The following is a 20,787-nucleotide window of genomic DNA, read 5'->3' on the forward strand; positions in this document are numbered from 1 at the left end:
TTTCCCTGGCTTGGTGAAAGAAGGGATTTAACATCCTCAGGGGAAAAAAAAGAATGATTGAGTTTTGGAAGACAAAAGCTCTAAAACCAAGTATCTACAGAAAAAAACCCATACATTTCTCTAACTAGGGAAACTATAACATCAATGTAAACATAATTAGGGTAATTATTTTCTCTTCATAGCAATTTTGAAATTTACATGAGTCAATTCATGTTATATTTAAATCTATAGTTCGTATGTAAGTATATGTGGGGATATACTGCCCTCACATCTGTACATATCTGTATCCATCCACACACTTAGCACATATTATCACTTCAGAAGGCTAAATTTCAGGTAACATTTATTGTAGTGTTGGACACTTCATTTCTGCAGACACAAACAACAGCAGGCTGTGAAAATCAAGTCTAAGATGACTGAGAAGCTCCATACAAGCCAGTAATTCCATGTCCCTTTAAAATCTCACAAACAGCCTAGAATGTTTTCCCCCCACCCTTCTCATCTCATCACAGAGCTGAAGAAGAGAGAAAATAAAAGAGTGGAAAAGGCAAAGCCAAAGTACCATAATGTCACTGTGCACAATCAGGAGCAGATACAGTCCTGCACCTTCCTGCAGCTGACCCTGTGTTCCCCCAGCTCCAGGAAAGGAAAGTGTGAGCAAAGCTGAGTCCATTCACTCAAAAAACTCCAGAGACTTGGAGAACACTCTTCAAACGACAGCAGAATGCTTTTTTCAGAGTTTTGGCCAGCAGTTCATCACTTTGTGCTCTGACTGCTGCCCTGTCTGCCCCCCACCCTCCAGCACCAGAAGCCTGGAGAGATGCTGCAGCTCCTGGTCTTTCTCCAGGTGAGGATTCCCGCACAGAGTGATGCAAAAGCTTGCTTTAATTCTACCAAAAGGTAAAGTGTTGGATGTGAAACCCCTTCCAGCTCAGCCAGCAGGAGCTCACCAGCCCCTCATGAGCAGGATGGGGCGGAGGAGGGACAATTAATCCTTGCAGCACAGTGATATTAATCCTGTCAGGAAAGCTCCATCTTCCTAGACAGGCAGGTGAGATATCCTGTAAATCTTTCCAACACAAAATATGTAAATCTGGTCTTTAAAGCAAGCAGCACCACTGCAAGCCAGGGGCAGCTTGAAACCACTCCAAGCCTATAGCAGAATTCTTCATGACACTTTTTACTATTCACTAAAAAATAACTTATTATCCAGGAGCTGGAGAGAACTCTAGAGTGCACAAACAATGGTAATCACAGAATATCCTGAGCTGGAAGGCACCCATAAGGATAAGAGACAAGTGAGCTGCAGCTTTCATAAACCACATAAAACTGATCCACTCCATTACTCCCTCTGATCACCAAGTCCTCTGAAAAACATCTTTTTAAGCAATGCAGAAGCTCAGAATTTAAAAGGGAAATCTAAAACAGGGCTCTTGTGCTCCCATGAGTGTGAAGCACCTTCTTCTTTCCCTCCCATACACATATCAAGGCAGAATACCCAACTTCTGCTACTCAATCTGTTTTCCACCAGCAGCAAGGGATCCACACTGACATATGGCATGAGAAAACCTGCTTAATACTGCTGTACTTTTGCACACAATATGATAAAATAGCATCTCACAAAACGTGGCTTTGTAATCTCAGAGAATGGAGCAAAGATGGTGCTTAAAAGCATGAAAAAACCCCATGGTAATTAACTTGTACTCTGCTACACAGCTCAACAAGAAAAAAGAGTATGAAGGATACTAAATATAGCAAATAAGCAGCAATTAGCAATTAACCTTTGAGCTGGGTATTAGCTATTCAACTCCTTTAAGGCAGCAGAGTGGTTTACATTTGGTTTCTTGCACTCAGGGTGAATGCTATACCACACAGCCCAGCAGACCAAAGAGGAGTCACCCAACCACAGCCTCTCTGCATCTCCAATTCCCTTTTCCTGACATGGATTTTACATGGAAGTCTAATGACAAGTCAAATGGTTGGTCAAACTAAAGATTTTCTATCCTATTTCAGCTGAACATGTAAAGATTTGGCTATGACAAATAACTTTTCTGATGGTTCAAATGGTTACTGCAGCTCAGCAAAGCCCCAGTTGTTTGCACCTCACACCACAACTGTTGATATTGCTACAAGCTCCACGAGCTGCAAGCAGCTTGCTAATTAACCACAATTCATTCTAAAAAAACCAATTAGAACCACAGTGAAGGAGCATGTCAGCATCCTGACTAAACCCATCATCAGTCAAACCACGTCTGGTAGGTTGAGACATCCCAAAAACATCTCACAGACATTGTTTTCCTGTAAAACTACTGCTGAATTAATGAAGTGGCATGGGAACTCAACAAAGAATTGCACAATTACTTCCCAATTACAAAGAATACACAGAAGAATGTGTGTCAAGAAAAAATTGTCAATGTTTTTGCAATCTCCACCTTCCTGCAGATCCCAAAGATCCTCAAATGCCATGAACTTTCCCAGTTACAGACTGCTGTCACCATCCCAGATTCAGAGAGGTACAGCTCAGCACAACCCTTTCGTTTTAAGTCTGCTATCAACATTTCATTGTGGAATCAAGAATGGTTTGGGGTGGAAGGGACCTTAAAGCTCATCCAGTTCCACCCCTGCCATGAGCAGGGACATTTTTCCACCAGATCAGGCTGCTCAGAGCCCCATCCAACACTTCCAGTGATGGAGGTAATTCCCAACCAGCGCGGGTCATGTCAGCAACATGAGCTGCCATAAAACCACTGATGGATTTTTACCCAAAATCCAGGCATTTTGAGAATCTGACACTGCACAGGGTAAAAAATCCACGGGACATGGGAATTCTCCTGTTTAAAGTTCCTTTTTTCAGTTTGACAGGGTAACTCCGAGTTAGTGATCACGACCATTCTCATTCAGGGAATTCTCCTGAAGCCACAAACCCAAGCCCTGGGTGTGATGTACCCAATTACAGGGCAGCCTTGAGCTCCACTGCATTCCCAACTGTCCAGGTGCCTTTGTTTGGTGACTGGGAAGGCCTGGATGTGCTGGTTAAACATCCTGTTAGTCAGTCCTGCACTGCTGAAGAATTGGGACTGTGGGATATAATTGACATCCCAGATTACTGAGGCATGTTGAGGGAATTGAATTGCTCCACTGTTGCTCGATAGCTTCCCTTAAATTAAGGAACACTTCATATGATCAAAACAGACGCTTACTCATCTGTTTATTTTCTCTTCATTTGCAGGGAACTTAATTCTGAATTCCCTGTGTATTTGGGGTATTTACTCTTATAGGAAATGGTATTTAAAATGCTTCAATTACCACTTTTCTCTGACAGACTCTAATAAATCAAGAGACCACCAGAGTGACTCGAGCTTGGAGCCAGGCCCACACTGCTCCCAGGCTACACATTCTCAAGATAATGGAATTCCCAGGCACAGAGGGTGCTGGAGAACACATGAAAGAACTTCATCACTTTAGGTTGACGATGCTATAAACTGGGAAAATTAGGGAGGAGGACCTGGCTTCTGCTTCCTCTGCCATTGAAGATTTTATTAAGGAATTAACCAGAAAACATCCCAGAAAAGATAATTCGAGAAAAAAAAAAAACAAAAACTGGCTGGACAGGGCTTGGAGCAAGCTGGTCTAGTGAAAGGTGTTCCTTCTGAAACAGATCTTTAAGGTCACTTCCAATCCAAATATTTTTGATTTTCATTCTATGATTCTGCCTAAAAAACAAAGGCCCACCAAATCATCAATCCAGGCCACAAGACATTGTCCCAACAAACTAACACATTTCCCAGTTTTTGCAACAAGTAGCTGTACCTGTTAAAAATGCACGTCCCACACTGCAGTATTAAACCTCATCCATGGGGTTTAATTGGGTGTGACTAAGTCAGGACATTGGAACACAGGTGTCTCTTTCAGCAAATGTAAATAAAACTGGACAGTTTTCCCAGCACAGATGGCCAGAGACCAGGACTGTGCACTCCCTCTCTCCTCATGTCTGAGAATTTGATTCTGGAAGCCTGACTGTGGAGGCTGAAGTCAACATCAGCAGCCTGCAAACTGTTTCTGCAAAGCCACTGTGAGAGCATTGGGGGGCAGGATGGTTGGGATGGACGGAGACAAGAGATCTCTGAAGTCAGGGCTTGGAACTTGTGGTTTATTGCAAAGGGCCTGGGTGCAGGGCCCTGCTGGGATTTGGGGTTCATTGCAGAGGGCCTGGGTGCAGGGCCCTGCTGGGATTTGGGGTTCATTGCAGAGGGCCTGGGTGCAGGGCCCTGCTGGGATTTGGGGTTCATTGCAGAGGGCCTGGGTGCAGGGCCCTGCTGGGATTTGGGGTTTAATGCAAAGGGCCTGGGTGCAGAGGCCTTTTGGAACTTGGGGTTTAATGCAAAGGGCCTGGGTGCAGGGCCCTGCTGGGATTTGGGGTTTATTGCACAGGGCCTGGGTGCAGGGCCCTGCTGGGAGCTGCCAGCCACAGCTCAGAGCAGGCCCCAGAGAAGAGAGGGGGAGAGAGGATGAGAGGGGGAGAACACAAGGGAGTAAAAAAGGTAAGAGAGTAAAAAGGGTAAGAGCATGGAAAGGTAAGAGCATAAAAGGGTAAGAAAGTAAAAGTGTAAGAGAGTGAGGTTCCCATTACAATACAATAAATCTTCCATGTTGAATATCCTAATTCTCACTAACCAATCTAGTACAAGATACAAATCCTATAGCATTTACATATAGCCTATAAGAATCATTACATTACCACACTGTGTTACATTTTAAACCATAAAAATTCGTCTTTGGACCCCTTCTGCCAAGCTGTAGGGTCTGCTCTGACCCTTGGGCCTGTCTGCAAGCAGAGGGTGTTGTTCCATCAAAAGGGGATCACCTTCAGACAGCCACACCATTGTTGTCCAGTTGTTCAGTAACTGAGGTATCTCAAAGCTGCTTTTATTTCAATCTCACTTATAGTTTCTATATTCTCAAAATCTTTTGCCAGGCAATCATATTTATAAGACTTTCCTGTTTCATTTTCCCAACAAGCCATATCTGGGAGAAGCCAGCTGTGGGAATGGCACTGCGATCCCAGCCAGAATCAAAGCTGAGCTCTCCCAAACACACCAGAAAGGTCTTGTGGCTTCTAAACCCGAGCGTGCTCAGGTCCAGCTTCATCTGCTCCTCCCACACCATGTCCTAAAACGTGGAATTCCTCCCTTGTGTTCCAGCCTGGTCTGATATTCCCCACACATCTGGCACCAGCCCAATGCCTGCCTGCACTGTGAGGCAGCACCTCTGATGCCTTGGATTTTACACAGCAGTGAGATGAGCTGTTTGAAAGCCTTCATGAAATTGTTAAGCAGAGAGTTTAGACACTTTGATGGGGAGAGAAGGTTTTATTGTGATGTGACTGACAGTCTCTGTGAAGGGTATTTTACAGGCTGACTCTTATTACTAAAAACATCGTGACAGGTAGAACTTGACGTGGATGTTTAATGGGGAGACGAAGGGAAATTATGACAATAAGAGATCATTAAACATTTTCCTTTTTTTAGAACAGTTAATTTCACACACAGAACTAGAATTTCTAAGTGGAGCATGCACCACTTAACAGAAGAATTTAGGGTAAGCCTGCTTTCTTTGTCTTGATGTCTACTCTCAGTGAATGGGAGAATTGGTCCAAGGACAGAGCAGAGAGAAAATAAGAATGAATTCAAGAAATGTGAGTTAATACAGAGGAAGGGAGAGGTACTGGGAGGGAACTGAATTCCAGGGGAAGTGTGTGTCTGGAGCTCAGCTGAGGAAAACCATGGGAGAGCAGTATTTGCTGGGAAGGAATGCAGCAGAGAGGAGGGGAAACACCAGAATTACATTGAGTAAGCAAATCTTTCCATCCCAATGTCAGAGCAGTGACTTGGCAAGCAGCCACTGCTGATAATTGAGTTCAGTGGGTCCGTTCCAATCCCGGGATGAGGCTCATTCCTTTCTGCCTCATTTGCTCCGTATTTACATTATTTGATATCAGAGATCATGAGGAGCCAGGCCATAAAGCACTCTGACACCTGCTGACAAACGGCCTCACAATGGCACAGCATTGTTAAACACATGAATACGCAATTTTGAACTCTCCTGCTCCTCCCTGGCAGCACCAGGGAGATGCTTCACACCTGCCTCAGTGGGATCCCCCGTCCATGGAGAAATATTTGCCCAAATGGTTCTGGTGCCTTAGGAAGCTGTGTCTTACAGCAAATCAGTGTGAATTACACTGCCCAGTTTCAAAGCAGCCTCTGAAATGGGGATTCTGCCCTCAAGCCTCCACACTATCTCACGCTGCGCCAAGGGAGATACAGGCTAGAATCAAGGAGGAAGTTTTTCACAGAAAGAGTGGTGAAATACTGGAATCATCTACCCAGGGAGGTGGTGGAGTCACCATCCCTCGATGTGTTTAAAAAAAGACTGGATGAGGCTTTTGGTGCCATGATCTAGTTGAGGTGTTAAAACATGGGCTGGAATCAATGATCTCAAAGGTCTCTTCCAACCTAGAAATTCTGTGATTCTGTGATCTCACCCCACCTAAGCCTAATGTTTAGAAGCCATCATGTCAGCAGTTCATGTAAAATTCATCTTCAGCCATAAAAGAACCACGTGCAGTTGTACATTTGTTTCCACCTGAGAGTGACATGTCCTGCAGGTGGGAGGAATTTCACAGCATCAGAGAATCACTGAATGGTTTGGGTTGGAAGGGGCCTTAGAGATCATTTTATTCCAACCCCCTGCCACAGGCAGGGAATTCTCCCACTGGAGCAGGTTGTTCCAAGGCCAATCCAACCTGAGAAATGGCCAATTCTCTCCACTGAGACAAGGCTGGAGGACACCTGGATGACCCCTTCAATATCCCTAAACCTGCCTGGGAACACACCAGAGGAAAACAAACCCAAGATGGAAACTCCATCTCTGTCCAGGGCCTGTGGGCAATTCAGCCTAAATTCAACCAAAACTTGCTGCATTGCTATTGAGAGCTGAATGTATTGTCAGCACAGGGAATTCATGGTGCCTGAAACCTATCAGGAGCCACAAAAAAGTTCCTCACTTCATTCATCCATTATGAAATTACTGAAAGCACGACCTCCCAATAAAGGAAGTGTCCTTACATGTTTAAAGCAGGTACATGAGCTTGATTATTTGCCCTCAGATTGAATTTTAGAGGTTTATATAATAATGACAGCTATAAATTGAAAACAAAATTATGGCAAGTGTCTCAATGACAGAGAGTCTCACGTGTGGAAGGGTGAGCAATAAATCAGATAGGCAGTGGAATATGAAATTGCTAATTTTAAGAGCTATTGCTCTTTTTTTTTAATACATACTAGTATAAAAAGGTGACAAAGGATCTCAGCTACCTCTTTCTCCCTCTTCTCCTTTTCTTCATTAATTAATGTACAGAAGTTGATTACAGAAAAAGCTTTAATACCTTTAAATTTAAACATGAACTAGCAAAAAAAAAAAAAAAGGTGCAACCAGCTTCATGGAGATGGCAGACTAAATGAATTTGATGATTACAGAGTAGGCTCCATGAGTACTACATCTCATATCTGCTATTTACAGGATAGAGTAGTACCAGAGTGTCTGCAGACATGATTGCAAGCACTGCACACCCAGCCACACTGCAACAACCTAAATTACATACTGTACCCTGAGTGAAATTGAAGCATCACTGGAGGGATAATAAGAGAGTCACAGGAAAAGCAGAGCAGAAAAATTGTACCACTGAACTATATGAAAAACTACATGAGAAGTAAGTGAAAAATCAACTGCTACTCCATGCCCACAAATCCCTCAATCAGTGATGCAATGTGAGTTATTGCACCAGATTTCTGCAGGCAACATGAAGATTCCTCCCTGCTCCTACTGGCTCATGGTGAAATATTTTTGGCAGGGTTGGTTTGTTTGGTTGTGCAAAGCCCAGAAGTGTCACAGTCCAGGTCCCCATTCAGCTCCTTCACAGCATTTTTCTCTTTTTATTCCCCATCTTGGTGGTTGTGCAAGTCACCACATCCTGCTGCAAAAAAATCTCCTTCTCTTGAAAACAGGCATCTTCCCCATGTTTCTCCCACTACAATTCTGAAATTCTGAAATTCTTTTCTTTGTTTTTTTCCCACTCTCACACAGATCCTCAGAAATACTAATTTTTTGGGTAACCAAAGCAATCCAAAAATTTCTTGAGGCATTTATAGCACAACTCTATATAGAACAGCATAACCCACCCTTCAGCAAACACACACCTTGTTCTAAGGCATCTGTCACTTCTCCCAAACACTTGTTACCATTCTTTGCATATTTTGGGAATAAATGCTGCACCATTTCAAAATGCCAATACACAGAATGGGAATTGTGTTTTTTGCCTACAGCAGCATATTACCCCTATTTTTTTAATATTTTCCTGCCCAAGCAAGGTACAGGACAGAAAAAATTGAGCTGAATTAAGCTTAGTTTCCAGCATACTTAGAGTACTGCAGAAACAATACACATTTGGGGACCAGAGGAACCCTTCAAAACCAGGCAGCACCTCAGGCATTAACAGGCAGAAGGCTTGCTGTCAACTCCTAACCACAAATAACACATTCACAAATGGTGACTTGCCTAAAAATGAGTTAGAAAAGACAGAAAGGAGATTCAAGAAATGAATGGAGATGGATGTAAGTGGCATCACAGCCCCCACCAACCCAAAAAGTATCACTGACAAAAGTCACACCATGAGGAATGTATTAAATGTTACAGACAATAAAAGCCACAGAAGCTAAAAACCACACTTCATTCACTGTATATAAATAGGGGAGATACTTACACTTACAGGTTGACTTTTTGGCACATCATAAACACCTTCCTTCTTTTGGCTGGTAGGAACCTGCAACAGCAAAGGAAAACTGAGGTCACTACAAAAGCAGCTTGGATGAAAAACTGCAAAGAGCAACTGCTATTTATGCACAGGGTGTACCTACATGAGTTTATTTAATACTAATTTTTAGTATTAATGAAATCAAGGATGGTTCCCTTCTTATCCAAGTAGGACCATTAATGGAGAAAATACTTAAGAAATAAAACACCTATCTGAATTTTTTACAGCCCAGAAGTGTTCAGAAAGGAGATTTCCATTCTCAGATAATTCTGGTTGCATAAAGTCCAGGTGCACTTGGAGCTCCTTCCTACTTAAATGGTTGTTTTTTCTTTAACTTGGGGGTTAGAGATGGGCAATGGAAGTTATGGTCAGGTGAGTGCATCATCTCCCCAGAGACACAAAACAGAGTTACCAAGGTGAGGGTAAGAGATGTTTTTACCTTGTGTCAGATTTCTTCCTCACAATTCATTTAATCTTTAAAAAGAGTCCTAATATTGCAGTGATGGGGCCTTGTCGCTGCTCTATGAAATATTTGGTTATAATGCTGCAATTTTCCTAAGGAATCAAGGCCTCTTGAAGCCTGACACAAGAGAGATGGGCAGGGACAATGCACTTAAAACTCTGTGTGAGCCTTTATTGAGCCACCAGTCATGATTTATACCCAGGGGATTTTTTTATAACCTGCTCATGCAGACTCAGCTGCTCTGTAGTACTGGGCTGTGCTCACCCAAGGACCACTTGTTTGCATATTTATAATTTCTATAATTTGTGATTATATTTCCTTTCCTCCCTGGAAGTACTGAGTGTCCATTGAAAATGGCAAAAGCAAAAAGAACAGTAACCTGTTCTCATCAGTGGTGCTTTTCCACCAAACAAGGCACTCAGAGTACAAAAGTTACATTTCAGACAACAAGGAAACCTCACAGGTCAATGAGATGATACTGAAAATATGATAAGATTATGACCTTTTTGTTTTATAATACAATAAGTATCTTAAGGTTCTGATACTATTCTCAGACTGGTGAAATGTTACTTATTCATTGAGATATGCTATCATTTCTTATATTATTCTGTATAAAAACATCTCTGCACTGTTGTACAGCCTTCCCAAGAAACTCTGTGTTCTTAACTTGGTGCACATTGAAGAGTTTGTCAGGAACCTTTAAAGAAACTGAAAACTTTGTGGAAGATCTCCTCTATTCCTATCCTTGGCTTTCTCTGGCCACTTCCACCAAAGCCAGTACCACATTAGATATGTGGAACTGGTGAAAATTCAGTGCCATGGCAGTAAGAGTCTGGAAAGAGAGAGAGCTGGAGGTGATAGTGTGAGAGCAGGAAGCAGGAATGGTTGATTTAGGAAGTCACTGGAAAGCTGAGTCTTCACAAAAGGAGGAGAAATATGGAAAGATAAACTGTTTCTAAATTTTCAACAGTGTGCATTTTTCCTTTTGTCTCCAAAATCTTTCCCTTTCACCTCTTCCTCCTTCCAAACTTTCTGGGAAGTCATCCCAATATGGACCCAATCCAGAGCTGTGGATTGAGCATTTCCCTGCACTACCAACCCCCCCTTTTCTACACATGAAGACAGAGGAACTTTCCTGAAAGCCATTTCTCCCTCCCAGCTCAGTGCTGCCTGACCTGCTGTCTTTTCTTGCTGTTCACCACCACATTTGTTTGCATCTCTGCCTGTTCTGGGGGCTACGAGGAATTTGCTGTTTTTCCTTTGATTAGCAGCACCAGTAAGAGGTACCAGCTCTATTTCTGCTGTCAGCTCTGTCTCTGTGACAGGCTGTGAACCATCTGGATGTCTTTGCATCTCGCAGCAATAAAAGCACCACAGTCCTAAACCCTCAATCTCAGATTGTCAACTCATCATGGAGCAGAACTTGCCTCTCCACAGAGACCAGAGCTGCCACACAAACACCAAACCACCTCCCAAAATCTCATTTCTGCCTCTCCAGAACACCAGACAGCAGAGGAACAGCTATTAAGCAATCTGAGGGTTGGTATGTGCTCAGTGATTGGGTCCTTGCCTAACAAATTATAGCAACTTACATAGATAATATTAGAAGAGCAGACACAGACACTCTTTGGGATAATGTATCAAAGAAAGGTGACAGACAGAGAAAGAATGCTTAAAAAGAAAGTTGTGACCTCTATTATGCTAAAAAGAAATAGAAATTGTCACTTTCTGCACGTATCTTTCATCTGCAATTCCCCGCGGGCTGGGAATCTCTGACACCAAGGGAGAAGTGAATTTGTTGCATGCCAGCAAATGAAAAGCCAGAGCAGCACCAGCTGAAAGGTTTGGTGAGGCTGAAGCAAGGCTGTGTGAGGTTATTGAGCAGATATATGTGTAGCAACGTTTGCTATGGGGAAGGCTTCACAGTAAATAATAGAAGCTGCCACAAATATGCATCAAATTTAAAAGAAAAAAACCAACAAAAAACCAACCAATCAACCAAAAGCACAAAAAATATAAAAGAGGATCTTTCTCCATTTTGTTTTTAACAGTAGCCTGATGGTTATGAGCTGACCAAGATCTTGTAAGAGAAACAATTTTGTCAGTATCTGAGTGTAAAACCTGAGGTGTGGAGACCCATATTTGTGGAAGCCAAGAGCTCAGGCAGCTCATGGGAGCTGGGAAGCTCATGGCTATGGGCCAGTCTACAGCTGGGACACCTCAGCATCCATCAGTTACAGAGACCAAAAAATGACTCCCAACTCCCCAGTTCAGCATTTGCTGTACTCAGGTAGTAAACAGAGAGCACAATGCTAGACTGTGAAGATCCAGAGTATGGCACATTACTCACAGGTGTTTTCTGTGACCACTGTGGGAGGAAACACTTCATCACATCCAGATGCTGTCAAATGAAGCCTTGAGCAATTCTCTGGTGATTTGGAGGACAGTAACAGCAGTACCCTGAGATGAGACCAGGTCTCAATACCTGCTTTTCACCTCTATTTCCATTTTATGGAAAAGAAACTGCCCAAGGAGTCCTGCAGTTCTCTGAGCTATTCCTCAGAACACAGTTCCACCTTCTTCCCTACCCACCAATGATTGCTGGAAGATCTACAAACATTGGGAGCAACAGCCCCATTTTGCCTCCTTCCACCTTCTAATTCTTTGAAGTGTCACTAAAAGCTCCACACTTTGATGAACAACAATCACCATTTTTTCCCCTCAATTCTAGTTCTCATGGGATTTTTGTTTCTAGCGCAAACCTGACAACTAGACTAGCAATTTTTTAACATTTGCTGAGAACAGTCAAACTTTCAACACTGAAAATGTTCAGCCTTAGGCAGACTCTCACCTTGAATGAAAGCTTTGCATGTCTTGGTGTGGAGATGCAAAAAGCTGCATTTTTGAGTGTGCATGGTGCCAGGGGAGCAGCAGGGAGAAATTAAATGAATCTCATATTAATGACCTTCTGATGGCATCTAAAAGATGTTGTTTTCTAACATTTAACTTGCATTTCTCTTTCCCAATCAACTTTTTACTTTAGCTTACAGCTACACTAGCATCTCATTTTTTCTATTATCTTCCTACATTTTCTCTCATTACTTAATGCTTTTCCTTTTTGTTCTATCCTTGCTACTGACTACCTTACAATCTTTTCCTATAAGCAGATCAACCTCTAGTCCAGCTGGATGAAATGCTTAATCACTGCTTGAAACTCCTTCCCCTGCACACTGAACAATTTCCTCCATCACAATTTTCTCACAGCACACAAAGATCTCTGTCTATCCTCAGATTTGCCTCTAGTATGTGATACAAAATGAATTACATTATATTTTAATAAACCTCGTACCGATCCCTTGAGGATAAATTGAACGACAAAAGATTATTTTATATTGCTTTCAATGCAGCTTTTTGTCAGTGTGAAGAATGTGAGCTTGGGCTTTAACATAACATATGCACTCAGAAAATAGTTTCCCTGGTCTGGGGGGATATCCCTTGAGAGCTCTGAGGTTTTGCTCAGTTATTTCCTTGGTTTGACAAGAGAAACAAGAGCAGCACCACTGAAATTTCTAGGAATTGCTTGGACGGCCTGCCAACAAAACATCTTCAGCATGTTTCTCAGAATAGGTGTAAAAAATTTCAAAAAAATTAACAGAAAAAAAAGAGAAAATCTCCATTTATCACCTCATATGGTGTACTCAAAAGTTTGTGAGTTGACAAAGTTAATATCAATTCGCAGAAGCCGATATGACAAACAACAGAAAAACCACATTGTGACTGGGCAGATAATGTCACCAGAATGAAATGCCAAGACAGTTTTGGTGATGGATGGGAACTACGAGCTATGAGCTATGTATGAGATGCACTTTCAGCGAGGGGAGAGGTTTTTATACCTGATAAATGTTTTCCTCCGTTTCAGGCTCACGGATGGGCTCGTGTCCAGCCTCAAACACAATGTACTATGGCAGCAGCGCCAGAGAGGGACAGTCAGAGATGAAACAGAAGGGAAAAAGGCCGTTTGGAATTCCACGTCAAAACAAAGGCACGCATTAAAGAAACAACTTCAAAGCACAGGCTGGCAGCAGGACAACTGGTTTGTTGGGAAGCACCAGGAAAGGTTGTTTCATATTTCATGAACAGGCCTAAATCTCCTCTTAATGATCATTAGAGCAACTCCCTAATTCTTCCTCGCCAGGGAGACTGCCTGTGGCCCAGTATTAATTTTCTGACGGCAACGTGAATTTTGCCTCTTTTACATAATGGCAATTATTTCCACATATATTTATTGTCTATGAATAAAAGTGCAAAATCCAAGCTGGAGAACGGGCTGGTGTGTGTGGAGCAGGCCACATGGCAAAAGGCTGGCACAACACTTTTTCATTTTCAGGTTCTTGCTTTATTGTGAAGAGTACAGAACAAAACTCCTGACATTATAATAGCTGAACAGTAATTTAGGGCATCCTGACTCTTATCATCTTCCTTGCTGCACCTTAGGCACTGTTCAATATTCACTAATGGTTGAATTGGATCCTTTCAGTGTGACTCCCACTGATATGCCTAAGTGGAAGAACACAGAATCCCCAGGAAAAAAAAGTAAACTATCACATATTTTGTTTCAGCACAAAAACACGAGAATGAAATTACATCTTTTTCTCCTTCACACTCAGCAGGGTATTGGACATGAATATATTGACACATTTCTGATAATCATCTTTGCTCCCAGACATTTTTCTTGGATGGACCAAGACTTAAATTTCAGATCTATTATTAAATCATAGCTCAAACACCAACAAGGGAGTGTGTTAAAACATCAATGCTACTGTTGGTTTTTTTTCCGTAATATTCACCCTCTGAATTAAATTCTGGCTCCACAGAAAACAAAAACAAAATGTCAGCTTATTACTACGAGGACAAGATGTCACCTTCCCTAATTCTCAGAGCAGCTCCCTTTTCAGTTAAGAGTTTGTATTAAAAAATGATGACAAATCTCATTTTGAAACTTAAAATCTGGATACATAAGCCACATTTAAAGCAGCATTTATGACATATTTCATCTAATATTTCTATACTCCAGCTGAAACATTCCATTCCATATAGACATATTGTGCTATTACTTACAGCTTCATCTCTAAATATGTTACTTTCTGTGGAGGTTTTAAAGGTTTCTCACAAGACCTCTCTCAATAAATTTCAAAACATCTTGTTCAAGATTTTGGCTGTGTTTGAAGATAACATGTATCTAGTCATTTCTGAAACTCCAAGGCCATACAGCTTCAGAAATTACCTGGTATACAGGATCTTCTACATCTTCTTCCAAAATTGTCTACAGCAAAGTAAGAGGACAGGCAGTAAAAGCAAAGAACATAAACAGCAGAGATAAAAGAACTGTATTCAGAAATTAAAGGACAGCAAAGGAATAAGCAAAATGGGCAGGTAAGTTCATAGTTTTCTTTCTTTAGGATACAGATAAAGTCACATTATGGTACAAAGTAACTTTATTCAAGTTCCATCTGAGTTTAACAATCTGCACCTTGTTTGACTCGATTCAAACACACACATTCAGAAGTATATTGAATCTCCCCTAAAGTATGAGACACTTCAATCCTGGCTCACAACACTTAAAACCTGACTTACAACACTTAAAACCTGGCTTACAACACTTAAAACCTGGCTTACAACACCGACCCTCCAATAAAGTTTTCCTTCTGAATGAGAAGAAACACTGAGCAGGAAATGAGGGGATCATTTCCAGTTTCTAACCAGGCTCAGCACACCCCAGGCACAGCTTTCAGCTCAGTTTAATCCTAGGCTGGGCTCAGGATGGCTGCTGGGCTCACGCTGCTCCTTGGGAAGCCAGCACTGCTCAAACCCACTGCTGGCAGGAGTGCTGAGGATGCTCAGAGCCTCTCTGGAGCAATCTGGGGGGGAAACTCCAAACCCACATTTTGGTGGCAGTAGTCTAAGCTTATTGGTGTACCTGGTATACCGCCTGCTCACACTGTTTGTCCTTTTGTGCCTTTTTTTCCATTTCTTCCCTTTGTTTCAGTTCGTAGATGAGCTGAAACAGGTCTCGCAAGTCCAGGATTACAGGTTCAGCCTAAGGAAGCAAAAACAGGGTAGAGAATTTCTCTAGTGGAAAATAAACACCTCTTATCCCATCCTGCTGATAGAGCACCTCCACAATGGAACTTAATAGAGAATTAATTTCTATCTCAGCACCCAGGCCTGGGTTAATTCCCGCTGAACTAACTATGCTTGAAAATTAATGATAATTATAGTTATGAATATAAAAAGCATTATGAATATAAAAGGCACATGGATGAATGTAAAGGCATATTTATTAGTGGTTTCTCACCCAGTGAAATTACATTAGTAGACATTGTGTGTAGTAGACTACACACAATGTGCGTTTTCATGAGTATAGGAACATAAGCAAATTTATCTTCATCCAGTCTACCTTAGCAAGAAAGGTAAACAATAATTAATTATAACAAAACACATAATAAAAAATTGGGAACAATGAAACACATTCCCTTTTGCCCAAGGTGGTTCCATTAATTTGCTATTTAAGATCCACACAGACACTTGTGACCAGTTTAGCACAATCATAAACAAGCCACGACCAGGCACTTGAACAGCTCCTCACAAATGGCTTTTCAGCTGAGTTACATGGCAGAAAATGACAGTGATTTGGTACTTACTGCCTGGGCTGTTTTTATTGCCACAAATCTATGATTTCCCTCCTTTCCACAGACGTATCCAAACGCTCGGTGATCTGTGATATCCTTTGCAATGTAGGAAATTTCATGAACTGCGTGGTGATGCTGGAGTAGCTAAAAAAAACCAAACAACAGTAGAGAATATCCATCAGAATGTTTGATTAAAAAGCAGTATTATTCACCTTCACCACTTTGTCTGGATCCCAACACATTCTGATATGACAACCAATTAATATCTGAACTCTTTAAGCCTCTTTTTTCCTCAAAATTTAATCAAATTTGACTTGCCTTAGTAGGTAGACTAAAAGCTTCCACTGATGATTTTTCTAGGTATCTTTAAGTGAAATACTATTAAATAAAAAATGTATTACCTAGCTACTAGCTACACAGCATCCCAGGCACAGAATCAGTATTTCTTGGTACAGAAATTAGCAGGGGCTGCAGAAACCTGTAGCTTCACATAGGGTGACTCCCAGGCCAGCAGATCTGCAGAACTCTAGCTGAGATCTCCAATACCTCAAGGAATCAGTACCAGACCTGCTTATCTCCACAAAAATCAGCAACAGCCTGTGCAAGAGGCTTCACTTCAAGCAGTAACACAGCTCCAAATACTTATTTTCCTCAGAAAATGAATGTAAATGTAATTATTCAACTGGAAATCAATGCTGAATGCAAAAGTCCACATTTTACTTAAAATCCCACTTTGGTGAATTGTAATAATAAAAAGACTTAATTTTAACTGTGTGAGCAAACTCTGTCCAGAGTCAGGACATGAATCTGAGGCTCTTAGAAGCATCTCTTGTAGTGCCAGAATCTTTCTCACTTTGCACTAAACAGCATTTTATCATCAAAGTAATAGAGAAGTATTTCCACTTAAAATAACGTCCTTGTAAAGCTTATCTAAAGCAATCTATTAGTTTCAATTTCTACCTTCTGATATACTGACCTACTCTTGTATCATCTAGGGATAATGCTATTTCTGAGAGCAGGCAAAGCCTCACAGAGAATTCTTTGGAGGTCCAGATTCCTGCTGGCTCTGAGAAAAAGCACATCTTGAAAACCAGCATGGCATCCAGGCAATCTCTAAACAAGCAGTTATTTTTGGAGTTTAAGAAAGAGAAGTTAAAGTTTCAAAAAGCAGCAGGAGGGGGTATGTCTGTGTGTGGCAGGGAAAAGGCTGAGGGTGAGCAGGGCAGGATCTGAAAGGAGAGGCAGCCTGCAAGAGATGGATGGCTCCATATAAAACAAAAGACTGGACATGTTTCATTTTCATTTCACAGTAAATGGCTCTTAATGTGCCCATATCAAGATTGCTTGCTCGTGGCAGAGTTAAGTGTTGCCAGTGACTGCAGGCAGAACGGGGCTCAGCTGAAGGTGCACTTCAGACTCTCCTGACGTGCTGAGCGTTTAAAATTAATGATGGGATCTTACTTAGATAATACAGGGATATTGATTTATTAGGTTTTTTTGAAAACCAAGTTACATGCTATCTGTTAGGATGAAATGAAATGTTCCCATCTCTCTATTCTGCATATGACAGGGAACGTTATCTCTGGCTCCTATTAAATCAAAGTTCTCTGACATTGCTTTATTGATTGCCAGGCAGCGTTCTGCACTGAAATTAAACTGTGATCAGATGCCTTCCTCATGGAATTAAATCTGAAGATTGTTGTACCATGGAAGAGTATCACCCACAAGGTAAGAGAGCAGATGGAGACACTCCAATTTATTTGGGAATCCACATTCACTGTTCAAAAATCGTTACATTTCCAATGGTTATGATATTTTACACACTGTATCAATAGAAACAGAAATTAAGTAAAGGTGACTGCAATTATCCTTTCCTGTATTTTACTGAATGGAGTGTTTGGGGAGATCTTTCCACTTGTGTGAGGGGCACTGAGTTACAACATACATGTGAAATGCAATGGTGCACACACATCTGCACTCAAATGTAGATATAAACATATCTGTGTTTTCACAGCCCCCAGTTCACTTCATGTGTCCTTTCTACATATTCCAATGATCCATTCTAAGCACTATTTACTGAGTGTCTGACTTTTTGCTCCTGCACAGCAGAAATGGGGCTCCTGCTGTAGTCAGGAGAGATTCGCCACCATAAAATGCAAGATCAGAATCCTGTTACTAGTGGCCACAAGCACATAAAATAATTATTTCACAACTCAGGGATGTTTCTGACACCCCTGTATGCCAATACTGATGGATTCCATCACACACTATCTGAAGTTTTTACTCTATCTGTGCTGAGAGCTGCTACAAATCATTTACCAATCTTTAAGTGAGGTACCAAATTGTTTTGGAGCACTGCAGCACGACAGAACAAATTATAGAGAAGACTTAATTTGTATTATGGTTCAACACAGTCAATTACATATTGCAAAGATTAGAAAGTAATTTAACATTTAAGTTTCAGTTGTTAACAAAATCCACAGCCTCCAAATTATTTTAGGTCTCCTGTGACTTCAGTCACTGTTGCGAATGTTGGAGATTTTAAATGGAAGCACAGATAAAGTCTCAAACTGGCTAACAAGACATTCTCGTGATGCATGAGTTCTTTTTCTTAGGCTAAACACAATGGCATTGTTATATTTTATTCATATACCAAGATGTTTTTTGCCTGGTGTTAAACTCAAAAGTCCAAAACACCCATGTGCCCCAAGCCTGCTGCCTTTCTTTTTCCCCTTAATTTTACTCTGGTCTCTCCCACCAGCCATTGTTTCCTCTCCTTTTCTCCATTCCATCCCCTGCTTCTCCTCTTCCCCCAGGTCGCTCCCTGTACATCACACTGAATTGATTTAGCTGCCTCTGAGATCTGTAGCATTTCTAATTTCCCTCAGGCTGCTTGGCACCTATCATAAATTTTTTCACCCCTTATCCTCATCTTGCCCCTTTATTTCCACGCTGTAGCCTCCAGTGCCACTAAATCAATTAAGTCAATCAATTAAGTACTTGGAGGGTCCAGCAATCATGTCAAAAATGTGAGTTAGATGGCATGAGAAAGTCACTGCTTTACTATCGCTATTTCTCTTTTAATGAGGTTGTCTATTTAGTGGAGCCTGGGGCACAGTGTTAAGAGCCACAACAACAAAAAAAAAAATATCCTGCAAGCTGCAAATCCTCCTGGAAAAGCTGCCCCACCACAAGCAGGAGGCTTGTTCCACACAGTATTACATCCACCAGGACCAGTCTCACAGGGATTGGGGCTGCACAGCCTCTTACCTGGAGTAAATGCAAGCTGAGCCTGGATTCAGAGAGCTGGGATCAGCTGGGAGCTCCACTATGGGTGCTGGGATGTGGGATGCACATGGACCAAGCCTATTCCTGCCTATTCACACTGGAATAAGCAATAAAATGTTTTGCCTGTATAAACTCCCTGAACACCTCAGTTACCCAGCAAACTGCAGAGTCCTTAATGGATTCATAATAAAATAACTTCATGGGCCATATTTTCAGCCATGCTGCAAGTCCCCTCTATTCCAGCTGGGACTGCCAGTTCTGTAGGTGCCCATGGCATCAGGGTTGGGTTTTAGGTGATTTTTAGGGCCCCTTCCAACCTAAACTATTCCATGACATGAAACACCTGAATTCTGTACTGCAGATTCAAATCAATCAATCAATCAATTCAAATTGATTGCAGTTGTCGCAGACATCTTTTATGAGAAATCCTTTCTTTAGGATTTTGCCTCCTGAGAAGCTGAGAAGCCTCAGGAACAAAATTAAACATTGATTATCTACTGCTGTGGAATGCAACAGGTGCATCTGGGATTGGCCCATGTTGGATGTTTGTAATTAATGGCCAATCACAGTCAGCTGGCTCAGACAGAGAGCCAAGCCACAAACCTTTGTTATCATTCTTTGCTATTCTATTCCTATCCAGCCTTCTGATGAAGTCCTTTCTTCTATTCTTTTAGTATAGTTTTAATGTAATATATATCATAAAATAATAAATCAAGCCTTCTGAAACATGGAGTCAGATCCTTGTCTCTTCCCTCATCCAAGAACCCCTGTGAACACAGTCACATCTAGTCTTGTAACTTCTGAAAGTTTTAAGAGGTGGACAGCAGTCCCTCTATGTAGACAGCTAAAAAACACCACCCAAACCCCCAAAACCTCTTCCTGACATAGATTTTTTTCCCCTGGTACTCATTAAGGCGCATGGATACCTCTCAAGCAGTTGTGAACCCTTCCACTTCCCCTCCCTCTAGAGAAAAGCGCATTTCAGTGGGACTGTGTACACACAATTTGGAGGAAAAGTCAACAGTCTCAAATGTCAGAGTGAAATGAAAAACAACATCAATAAATTGCATTTGCATCACAAACTTTCTTGTGTTGTTTTCTGGAACTTGGATGGCAGATGGGGTGGCAAGACATCAGCCCCATGAGATAAGGCAGGGGATGAGCAGATGGGGAAGTGAAACAACCACTGCAAAAGATTCTCAGTTTCATGTGAAATAGCAGAGAGGAGACAGCTCAGTGTCATTTCAGAGCTACAGCTGCCAACAACTTCAAACTCCCTGCAAATTACTACTGGACACAGCACAGGGTGACTGAGAAACATCTTATTTCCCATCTGACAGCCCTTCCCTACTGTCATGAACACTTCAGTCACTTGCCCATGGAGAGGGGACAGAACAAACAATATATGACAGATCACTGTAATCTGCCTTAAATGTGATAGTGCTTAGTGTGAGGAAACACTTGATAGCCCAAAAAAA

At 41.7% G+C, this 20,787-nt stretch overlaps 1 protein-coding gene across 11 annotated transcripts in view; it reads right to left on the minus strand.

The window, feature by feature from the left end:
- DAB1 (DAB adaptor protein 1) overlaps window positions 1–20,787 on the minus strand; it is a 414,997-nt gene that overhangs the window by 19,169 nt on the left and 375,041 nt on the right. For all 11 annotated transcript variants that reach the window (XM_054285850.1, XM_054285852.1, XM_054285858.1 and 8 more), the window contains 5 exons: window positions 16,034–16,165; window positions 15,310–15,429; window positions 14,617–14,655; window positions 13,226–13,291; window positions 8,819–8,878 (listed from right to left, as the gene is read on the minus strand). In XM_054285850.1, coding sequence (XP_054141825.1) covers window positions 8,819–8,878; window positions 13,226–13,291; window positions 14,617–14,655; window positions 15,310–15,429; window positions 16,034–16,165 — 417 coding nt within the window. The remainder of the gene's footprint in view (window positions 1–8,818; window positions 8,879–13,225; window positions 13,292–14,616; window positions 14,656–15,309; window positions 15,430–16,033; window positions 16,166–20,787) is intronic.

This window comes from Melozone crissalis, unplaced genomic scaffold (genome assembly GCF_028551555.1).
Source record: "Melozone crissalis strain CALT ecotype California unplaced genomic scaffold, PUWL_Pcris_2 ptg000045l_1, whole genome shotgun sequence".
Lineage (NCBI taxonomy): Eukaryota > Metazoa > Chordata > Aves > Passeriformes > Passerellidae > Melozone > Melozone crissalis.